This window comes from Pogoniulus pusillus, chromosome 21 (genome assembly GCF_015220805.1).
Source record: "Pogoniulus pusillus isolate bPogPus1 chromosome 21, bPogPus1.pri, whole genome shotgun sequence".
Taxonomy (NCBI): Eukaryota; Metazoa; Chordata; class Aves; order Piciformes; family Lybiidae; genus Pogoniulus; species Pogoniulus pusillus.
In genome coordinates, this window is record NC_087284.1 from 4,907,711 (window position 1) to 4,918,766 (window position 11,056).

General features: G+C 48.7%; 1 protein-coding gene across 2 annotated transcripts; it reads left to right on the top strand.

Annotated features, from left to right (window-relative positions):
- Nucleotides 1-144: 144 nt before the first annotated feature.
- Nucleotides 145-10,127, top strand: FASTKD3 (FAST kinase domains 3). 2 transcript variants are annotated; one of them, XM_064160812.1, is made up of 7 exons: nucleotides 145-433; nucleotides 1,486-2,946; nucleotides 4,278-4,363; nucleotides 5,304-5,466; nucleotides 6,937-7,006; nucleotides 7,732-7,846; nucleotides 9,860-10,127. In XM_064160812.1, the coding sequence occupies exons 2-7, from the start codon at nucleotides 1,515-1,517 to the stop codon at nucleotides 9,971-9,973; spliced, it is 1,980 nt and encodes a 659-aa protein (XP_064016882.1). In that variant the 5' UTR covers nucleotides 145-433; nucleotides 1,486-1,514; the 3' UTR covers nucleotides 9,974-10,127. The 2 variants fall into 2 exon arrangements, with proteins under 2 accessions (XP_064016882.1, XP_064016883.1); XM_064160813.1 differs by having other exon boundaries at nucleotides 145-421.
- The last annotated feature ends 929 nt before the right edge of the window (nucleotides 10,128-11,056 follow it).

Here is an 11,056-nt window from a genome sequence, read left to right on the forward strand (position 1 = left end):
GAGGGAGCGCCGGGAGCCTCCACAGCCGCCCCGGAACCGCCGCGCCGGGCCAGGCTCCGACAGCAGCGAAGCAGCGGCGGGTTCGTGTGAGCCCTGCAGGGCAAAGCGACGCCCGGACGTAGGTAATGAGGGAGCGCCGGGAGCCTCCACAGCCGCCCCGGAACCGCCGCGCCGGGCCAGGCTCCGACAGCAGCGAAGCAGCGGCGGGGCCGGATGCGCCCTGCAGGGCAAAGCGACGCCCGGACGTAGGTAGTGAGGGAGCGCCGGAAGGGGCCGGCAGGCCGCGCAGTGCCCGGCATGGCGGCGAAGGTGAGGCTGTATGCGCTCCTGCACTCGGCACCCGGGCGCGCCAGCTGTGCCCAGCGACAACGGGAGGAAGAGAACGGAGATGGAAAGACGCCTCGGGCCGCGGCTGGCAGCAGTGAGCATTAGGGTAGGAGGGACGCACCTCAGCCCACGGCGGCGCCTCCAGGGCCTGCCCGTGGCTCTTGGCGGAGGGAGGTGCTGGGCCTGTAACAGAAAGCGGAGCCCCGAGCGCTGCCGTGCAGTTGCTGCCCCGAGCGCTGCCCCGCTGTTGCTGCCCAAAACGCTGCCGCGCAGTTGCTGCCCCGAGCGCTGCCGTGCAGTTGCTGCCCCGAGCGCTGCCGTGCAGTTGCTGCCCGGAGCGCTGCCCCGCTGTTGCTGCCCAAAACGCTGCCGCGCAGTTGCTGCCCAAAACGCTGCCGTGCAGTTGCTTCCCCGAGCGCTGCCGCGCTGTTGCTGCCCCGAGCGCTGCCGTGCAGTTGCTGCCCGGAGCGCTGCCCCGCTGTTGCTGCCCAAAACGCTGCCGCGCAGTTGCTGCCCAAAACGCTGCCGTGCAGTTGCTTCCCCGAGCGCTGCCGCGCTGTTGCTGCCCGAAGCGGTGCCCCGCAGTTGCTGCCCCGAGCGCTGCCGCGCAGTTGCTGCCCGAAGCGGTGCCGTGCAGTTGCTGCCCCGAGCGCTGCCGCGCAGTTGTTGCCCGAAGCTGTGCCGTGCAGTTGCTGCCCAAAACGCTGCCGTGCAGTTGCTTCCCCGAGCGCTGCCGCGCTGTTGCTGCCCGAAGCGGTGCCCCGCAGTTGCTGCCCCGAGCGCTGCCTCGCTGTTGCTGCCCAAAACGCTGCCGTGCAGTTGCTGCCCCAAGCGCTGCCTCGCTGTTGCTGCCCAAAACGCTGCCGTGCAGTTGCTGCCCCAAGCGCTGCCTCGCTGTTGCTGCCCAAAACGCTGCCCCGCTGTTGCTGCCCCAAGCGCTGCCCCGCTGTTGCTGTCCCGTTCCGCGTCCCGTCTGCGGGACGAGACGAGTGGCAGAGGTGCGGTGTTGCAGCCTGTCGACGCAGCGCTTTTTGTTGCACTGCTCTGCGCAGGTGGTCTTAGGAGAGGGATCAGCCCGGTCGCGTTGAGCGGCTGAAAGGTCTTTTTGCTGGCGCTGTTGCCCAAAGTCCCTCCTGATACGTGCTTTTCTTTCTTCAGGTATCCTTTGAGAACGCACTTAATCCAGAATGGCTTTGATTAGCAGAAAAGGTTTCCAGTTCTGTTCATCAAATGCACCCACAAGCAGGTCCCTTTTGATGACCCTAAACAAAAGGTTGAGCTTCCTCTGTGGGCAGCAGAAGCCTGAGAACCGTATCTCCATCGCCACGAGGATGGTGTGCTTCAAAGATAAACCTCAGTCTGTGCTCTGCAGAAAAAAACATGTGCAGCTGCAGAGACAGCCTTTTTCTGTTCATGAGACTCTGCCTCTCTGTGGGGACACTGGGAGCAATGCTAAATCTAACGCTCTGTGGATGGATGAGGAAGTATTTTTCAAGAAGCTGAACAGCCTTTGTACATCAGAAGAGATTTTCTACTTCCTTAGCTCTCTGGAAGTTATGTCTGATACTATGGCATCAGGTGCCCTGCAGAGGGTTTCTGAAGTTGAGGTGGATGACAGCGGTCTGAAAAACCCAGGGGTGTTAGAGAATGAAGTTTTTAGGGCATTATGCTTCCAGTTTGAATTTGGATCCTCAAAACTGTCCAGCAGTGGCCTGCTGAACGCATTGCAAGCGTTGATGAAGCTACGTGTAGCTCCCCAGAGCACACTGATAGCGAGCTTGCTTTCAGAGGGTGAGGAAAGGCTAAGGAAGGGACAGTTGTCAGCTCAAAATCTCTGTGCTCTTGGCGAGAGTTTGCTTGAGTTGAAAAGTCCAAGTTATGCAACGCTGGAACAAATTGTGAACCAGGTGCAAGAAAAGGACGTTGAAAAGTGGAGTCCCAGGGAAATGGTGTTGGTTTATAAGATACTGCAGGTGACTGTCAGGGAAGGGAAACACCACCAAGACTTGCTAAACAGAATGAACAATGTCACTTTAACTATAGTTTCTCAGCTAAGCCCAAAGTACACAAGCACGATACTGAATTCACTGGTTGTTCTTAATCAGACCCAGGCAGTTCCCTTAGTCACAGCACTCTGTAAACATTCTGTGAAGCATATTCCATATTTCATAGGTGATGAGCTGGTAGATATATTGGATGCCTTCCTCTACTTTGGATGTCGGGAGCAAATATTCACAGAGGCGCTGGAAATGTACGTTCCCAAGTCTGTCTTTGCTCTGCATCCCCAGACAGTCAGCAAAGTCATGCAGTATTGCTGCCAAAAGCAGATCCTTTCTAAGCCAATCTTTGATGCAGTGGCAGAAAGTTTCATTGCTGGTGGTGACAAGTTAACTGCTGAGCAGATTGCTGGGTACATCGTGCCATTCGGGACCCTTAATTATCTGCCTCCAAGTGCTTCTTCCTTGTTTAGAAAGCTTGAAACCATACTGCATGCTCGTCTTAGTCACTTTCAGCCTCACACCTTGCTGAACCTGCTGCACTCTTGTGTTCTTATGCAACGTTACCCATTGAATTTTCTGCCTAAAGTATTTAGACCCTATTTTCTGCAACAGCTTCAAGGTAAGACTTGGTGTTTCTTTGGTGCACTGCATGTAGTTTTGGTCCCAGTTATAGGAAAAACAGATGAGGACAGGCTGCAAAGTGTTCAGAGAAGGGCTGACAGAATGCTCAGAGGACTGGAGGAGTCCACATAAAGGCAGGGTGAGAGAACTGTGTTTGTTCAGCCTTAGGGGAGACCTTATCACCATGCATCAGTGTACAAAGGGTGGCTACCAAGAGGATGGAGCCTCTCTTCTTACAAGGAATCCCACAGAAATGATGAGGGGTGATGGGGACAAGTTACTGCTGGGGTGATTCCCACTGAAGAAAATGTTTCACTGTGAGAACAGTTAGACACTGGGATCATCTTCCAAGGGAAGCAGTGGATTCCCCTACATTGGACAGTTATAAGGCTCAGCTTGAGAGGCTGCTGAGCCAGCTCATTTCAGCTAGACAGTTACCTAGAAAGGTTGGACCAGATGATCTCTGAGGTCTCTTCCAACCTAGCACACTGATTCTGTGATTCTGTGATGCTCTGCATTTAATTCTGTGAAGTCATCTGTTGTCAAGCACAAATTTCTTACCACTTTTCATCTGTCAGATCAGCAGTGACATGATTAAGGTGGGCTCCTCAATTCAAGAGAGATGGTGAGGTGCTGAAAGGTGTCCAGAGAAGGGAGACAAAGCTGGTGAGGGGCCTGGAGCACAGCCCTGTGAGGAGAGGCTGAATGAGCTGGGGTTGTTTAGGCTGGAGAAGAGTAGGCTCAGGGGTGACATCATTGCTGTCTACAACTCCCTGAAGGGAGGCTGTAGCCAGGTGGGGTTGGTCTCTTCTCCCACGCAAGCAGCAACAGGAGAAGGGGACACATTCTGAAGTTGTGCCAGGGAAGGTCTAGGCTGGATGTTAGGAGGAAGTTGTTGGCAAAGAGAGAGTGATTGGCATTGCAATGGGCTGCCCAGGGAGGTGGTGGAGTCTCTGTCTCTGCCAGTGTTCAGGAAAAGCCTGGATGAGGCACTTGGTGCCATGGTCTGGTTGATTGGCCAGGGCTGGGTGCTAGGTTGGACTGGCTGATTTTGGAGCTCTCTTCCAACCTGGCTGATTCTGTGATTCTATGAAGGTCCTGCTGGCAGTGTTATTTTTCACACTGGTATTTCTCTAAGAAATGCCCTTATTTTTCTGTGTCATTTCACAACTGATCTCTCTGTTCATTCAAACATTCATCAAGAGTGATACTGATTAAATAGCTCCTCTGCACATTAAACTGAGTAGCTTTCCCTAGCTTCTGTGTGGTGGTTTGTGTAATGCTACTTCATTAAAGGTACATATGAAAGTCTAAATGTTCTTGTTTCAGCTCAGCCACCTGGTTTGGACAGAACTGTTACCTATCAACTAATCCATATGTTTCTGACTGTTACCCTGGAGTGCCCATTTTATAAGGTATGGTATGTAAAAAAACTAGAACAGATATTAATGAGAGGTGGTAAGGTCATTACAGCCCTGTTGATAATTAGTTGAGGACTGGGCATCAAAGCTGGTGAGAAGCCTGGAACAGCCCTATGAGGAGAGTAGAGGGAGCTGGGGGTGTGCAGCCTGCAGAAGAGGAGGCTCAGGGCAGAGCTCATTGCTGTCTACAGCTACCTGAAGGGAGGCTGTAGCCAGGTGGGGTTGGGCTCTTCTGCCAGGCAAGCAGCAACAGAAGAAGGGGACACAGTCTGGAGTTGTGCTGGGGGAGGTCTAGGCTGGATGTTAGGAGGAAGTTGTTGTCAGAGAGAGTGATTGGCATTGGAATGGGCTGCCCAGGGAGGTGGTGGAGTTGGTGTTCCTGGAGGTGTTGAAGCAAAGCCTGGCTGAGGCACTTAGTGCCATGGTCTGGTTGACTGGCTAGGGCTGGGTGCTAGGTTGGACTGGCTGATGTTGGAGGTCTCTTCCAACCTGCTTGATTCTGTGAAATAGTGATTCTATGAAATAATTTTTTGTCTTTGATGAAAACACAAAGCATTCCCACCTGTTAGATTGACCTAAAGTTATCTCTGTATGTAACAGAACTCTTTGTTCAAATTGGTTTTGTGTATTTCTGAGTATTTTTCCAACAACTCTTCTTTATTCCTGTTTGGATTGGAGCACAAAAGAGGTCAGGCACTTTTGATTGTGGCCTCACTGAAGAGAAATGGAAACAGTTATGCATTTTTCATAAGTGTGATAGCATGGAAGTTTGTCAAGGTTTTGGGAATTCTAAGTTTGTGACAGATCATAGCTCAGACTGGAAGTTTCTCAATAGATACAACTTTCCTATGCACAGAGTACACCTTGCTACATTCATTTGTGGTAATTACCTCCCTTTTTCTGCTGTTTAATTTGGTTTTCTGTCATTATGTAGGGTCCCAAACTTCTTCCAAAGTACCAAGTAAAGAGCTTTGTCATGCCTCACAGTTCTCTGGATGTCCACCTCCTCGGAAGAGTGAAGGCTGGATTGCTTCACTTACTGAAGAAGAGAGCATATTTTGCATCAAAGGTATCAACACCATATTTCTATATTGTTGGTGAGTAACATTTCTTTAGTGTTAAAACCTGTCCTTATGCTGCCAAAAATTTAGTCTCTGTTATTGTCCAGAAGTAAAAATGAGTTTGTTGATTGTAATGATTGTCTGGATTTTATTACCTTTGTGAGCATTCTGCATTGTTCAACTAACAGAAAAAGTAAACTGGAATACACAACTGTAGAAGGTTGTCCTCCAAAATAAAAAGCCTTTGACACTGTCTGCCACAGAAGGCTCCTGGCACAGCTGGCAGCTCATGGCTTGGACAGATTCACTCTGATATGGGTCAAGAAGTAGCTGGAAGGCTGGGCTCATAGAGTGGTGGTGAATGGTGCCACATCCAGTTGGCAGCTGGCACTGGTGGTGTGCCCCAAGGATCAGTGCTGGGCACAGTCCTGTTCGGTATCTTTGTTGATGATCTGGGTGAGTGGATTGAGTCCAGCATCAGTGAGTTTGCAGATGACACCAATCTAGGAGCAGGTGTGGAGCTGTTGGAAGGTAGGAGAGCCCTGCAGAGGGACCTGGCCAGGCTGGATGGGTGGGCAGAGGCCAATGGAATGAGATTGAACAAGGCCAAGTGCAGGGTTCTACACTTTGGCCACAACAACCCCAAGCAGTGCTACAGGCTGGGGACTGAGTGGCTGGAAAGCAGCCAGGCAGGAAGGGCCCTGGGGACACTGATAGATAGTAGCTGAAGCTGAGCCAGCAGTGTGCCCAGGTGGCCAAGAGAGCCAGTGGCATCCTGGCCTGCATCAGGAGCAGTGTGGCCAGTAGGACGAGGGAGGTTCTTCTTAACCTGTACTCAGCACTGCTCAGGCCACACATTGAGTGCTGTGTCCAGTTCTGGGCCACTCAATTCAAGAGAGATGTTGAGGTGCTGGAAGGTGTCCAGAGAAGGGCAACAAGGCTGGTGAAAGGCCTGGATTGATGCTTGGCATTGCCTCGACCCAGATGCAGGACTTTTCACTTGGTCTTGTTGAACCTCATTAGGTTGGTGTGTGCCCACCTCTCCAGTCTGCCCTGGTCCCTCTGGATGAATCCCTTCCCTCCAGCCTGTCTGCTGCACCACACAGCTTGGTGTCATCAGCAAACTTGCAGGATTTGGCCTAATGTGGCTTGCAAATTGAGAAACTGAATACAAAATAAAGGGACGAGGCAGAGAAAGAGTTTCTCTTCCCCAAACATTTGAAGTGAGCCCCTGACTAGCCCAGCAAAGTGTCATTTAAATACATTATGGTTTTTAGTAGAATACTACTTTGGTGTTGGCATTGTGAAAGGCTGAAGTGTTACTGATTGTCTTTAATCTGTGTTAAATAGTCTGAACACATCTTTTGCAGGCTTCTGTGACTCAGACAAAACCTACCACAGTAGTGTTTCATTTCATAAAACAATTAGCTGTAAGATAATGAAAATGACAGTAAACAGTTCATGATGTGAACATTGTTTTTAGTGGTCTCTTTTCATTTGTGCTAGATATTGAGATTAAACTAGATGAAGAAGGTTTTGTATTGCCTGCTGCCCAACGTGAAGAGGTACACAAAAGGTAAGAGAATAAAAGAAACCACTTGTGAAATGTAAACATTGACAGCACCCAGGGGGAAACCTCAGTCTTATCTTGAACACCTCCTGGGATGGTGACTCCACCACCTCCTTGGGCAGCCCATTCCAATGCCAATCACTCTCTCTGACAACAACTTCCTCCTAACATTCAGACTAGACCTCCCCTGGCACAACTTGAGACTGTGTCCCCTTCTCCTGTTGCTGCTTGCCTGGCAGAAGAGCCCAACCCCACCTGACTACAGCCTCCCTTCAGGGAGTTGTAGACAGCAATGAGCTCTGCCCTGAGCCTCCTCTTCTGCAGGCTGCACACCCCCAGCTCCCTCAGCCTCTCCTCACAGGGCTCTGCTCCAGGCCCCTCACCAGCTTTGTCGCCCTTCTGTGGGCGATACCTCAGCATCCCTCATGAATTGAGGAGCCCAAAACTGGACACAGGACTCAAGGTCTAGCCTGACCAGTGCTAATTTTTGTTTAGAGCATATCAGTAAGCTTTTCAGATCACTTTCAGAAATCTGCAGGTTTTTCCCCTTCTGCTCTTAAATTTAATAAGGTTAAATTGTCCTGGCCCAGGTAGCTCTCATTTTAAACATCCACTTCTAGGAGGTATTTATTATCTCATGCTTCTTAGGAACTGCAGTAGTTGTGGTGATTAAAATGAACACTTTTTTTTGTTGTTGTTTTTTAATTCCTCCATTTGTGCTTGACTTTTAGAATTGCCCTCTGTGTTGATGGCCAAAGTAGATTTTGCATTAATAGCCATAATCTGCTGGGAGAAGAAGCTATTAAACAGAGACATCTTCAGTTACTTGGTTATGAAGTTGTGCAGGTAAAGTCCAAATACAGTGGTTTGCTTTTGCTCTAAGTGAAGAAGTGAAAAATTACAAAGCTTAAAACTGTAGTGGCAATTACTTCCCAAGGCATATGTAGTCTTATCCTTTCTATATTATGTTCTCTCTGCCTGTCTTTTGCCTTACTGAGAGTGTTACAGAAATTCATTTTTCTTTCTTGGATCACTTAATGTATTCCACTGGACAGTTTTAGGACTCATCTTGACAGGTTCAGCTCATTTCAACTCTACTATTACTCAGAGAGGATGGACCAGATGATCCTCGAGGTCCTTTCCAACCTGTCATTCTGTGATTCTGCCTTTGCTTTCTGCCAAATAGTGGCTGTTTGGAAGATCACTGCTCTGCAGTGATTAAGGTTCAAATATTGACTTAAAGAATCATAGAACCATAGAATCAACCAGGTTGGAAGAGACCTCCAAGATCATCCAGTCCAACCTAGCACCCAGCCCTATCCAGTCAACCAGACCATGGCACTAAGTGCCTCAGCCAAGCTTTGCTTCAACACCTCCAGGGATGGTGACTCCACCACCTCCCTGGGCAGCCCATTCCAATGCCAGTCACTCTCTCTGAAAACAACTTCCTCCTAACATCCAGCCTAGACCTCCCCCGGCACAACTTCAGACTGTGTCCCCTTGTTCTGTTGCTGCTTGCCTGGGAGAAGAGGCCACCCCCCACCTGGCTACAATCTCCCTTCAGGTAGTTGTAGACAGCAATGAGCTCTGCCCTGGGCCTCCTTCAGGCTAAACAACTCCAGCTCCCTCAGCCTCTCCTCATAGAGTTTGTGTTCCAGGCCCCTCACCATCTTTGTTACCCTTCTCTGGACGCCTTCCATCACCTCAACATCTCTCTTGAATTGAGATGCCCAGAACTGGACACAGCACTCAAGGTGTAGCCTGACCAGTGCTGAGTTGTCTAAGAGTTCAGTAGAAAGTTTAAATTAAATATTTCTTTCTTTTAAAAAAGATCTGAATTTGGGGTTAAAAAAAGAAAAAACCAAACAACTGCTTTGAATTGCAAATAGTATTTTCACAACAGAGTATATCCTTTATTTTGCCTGTTGCATTAATAGGGGTGTTTTTATCTTTAAACATACTTTGGACCTCAGCAGTTACAGGTTTGGGGTTCTTTAATAATCATCTGTTAGATGATTATAATCATTAGATGATTTATAATCATCTATTGCATAAGCCTAACTGTAGTGAATATCACTCTTTTACAATCATCTCTATTCAGGTTATTTGCAGATCTATTGTATGTTTAGGATCACTGCATCACAAGATGTTAAGGGTTGGAAGGGACCCAAGGAGATCATCCAGTCCAACCCCTCTGCCAGAGCAGGACAATCCTATCTAACACAGATCACAGAGGAACACATCCAGACAGGCCTGGAAAGGCTCCAGAGAAGGAGACTCCACAACCTCTCTGGGCAGCCTGTACCAGTGCTCTGAGACACTTACAGGAAAGAAGTTCCCCCTTTTGTTGAGGTTTAACTTTTTTTACTGCAGTTTACACCCATTGCTCCTTCTCCTATCCCAGGGAGCAGTGAGCAGAGCCTGACCCCCCTCTCCTGGCATCACTCAGATACTTAGAAACATTTATCAAATCCCCTCTCAGTCTTCTCTTCTCCAAGGCAGTGCCCTCCAGCCCCCTAATCATCCTTGTGGCCCTCCATTGGACCCTCTCCAGCAGATCCCTGTCCCTCTTAAACTGGGGAGCCCAAAACTGAGCACAGTATTCAAGATGAGGTCTCAACAGGACAGAGTAAAAGGGAAGGAGAACCTCCCTTGATCTGCTGGACACACTCTTCCTAATACACCCCAGGATCCCATTGGCCTTCTTGGCCACAAGGGATGCTGAGGTGTATTAGGATGAAATGTTCAGTTGTAAAACAGACAAATGTCTGATGTGTGACTTTTAAATTTGCTTAATAAATCTCACTCAGTTACATACTAAAAGGTATTTCCAACAAACATTTTTTGTTCTGCTTCCAGATTCCCTTTTTTGAGATAGAGACTCTACAGAACTGCAGAGAAATGGCAGAATATCTCCACAAAAAACTATTTCCTCTCATACATAGAGACTCAACTGCCAACACTGGAGAATAATACTCAATCACAAGTTGACCTCCTGTACTATCAAGTGTAAATATTGTGCATGGAAGAAATAACTCAAAATAATTTGAGCTTCTGAGTGCAAGTCCCTCCAATATTTGGAACAATCAATGTGTGAAGGGTAATAAAAAGCAACATATTTTCTTAAGGATTGTGCCAGTATTTATTATAAGTTAACAGATTTAAGTGCCAAACAGTGCTGCCTTTAATCTTGGTATTTTCACTGGATCTAACTCACAACAGCAGATGGACACATTCAACTATTCAAAGGTACTGGCTGGTCTGAAGGTACAGAATGTGCCATGCTACCTATTTGTTCTGGGGTTGTGATGGTTTGGGTGTTCCCTGCCCACCCACACTTTGGAAATCACCAAGACTAGACTCAGCCAGCTCTGGAAATGGAATGAAGCTTATATTTACAGCTTAGCACAATATTCCAGCAGATATTTACAGTAGATACAGTTATAGACAGAAATAGACAAGGTAAAAAGGTAATCCAGAAACACAACAGCCCTCCCAGAAACCTGAGTCCCCAGGAGGGGCTTCCAACTGCCCCTTCACCTTCCCCTTACCCCTCTCAACCTTACCCCAGTGCCAAGGAAGAATGAAGGTTTGGCCAGGGGGTTAGGAAGCAAAGTGGATTAGTCAGAGAAACGGAGGGTGAGATAAGAGAGAGAGAGGTGCAGCTCAGGGCTCCCCATCAGGAGAAGTGAGACTCCCTTATCTATGTTTTTATACATCTCAGCAAGCCAATGAGTGAGGTAGACAGCACCCTTTTATTCCTTCCACAGCCTATAATCTAGTTCTCACCAAAACATTCTAGCTAGCTTCAAACTAGCACAGGGGTACTCCAGATTCCTTTCTTCCCCTCGCCCCTCTCAGTTTGAATGGGAGAAGAAGGCATGAAAACTGCTTTCCCCTGCCCACCCTATGGGCTTGAGGGGGGCAGCAAAAGGTGCCTTACTGCCCCACTGGAATTGGGCTGATGGTTGGCTGGGTTTTTGCACCCTGTATAAAATGGTAAATGGACACTTTGTCTAGAAAAGCTTAAAGCAATGCAAAAGAGAAGTTCCTGCC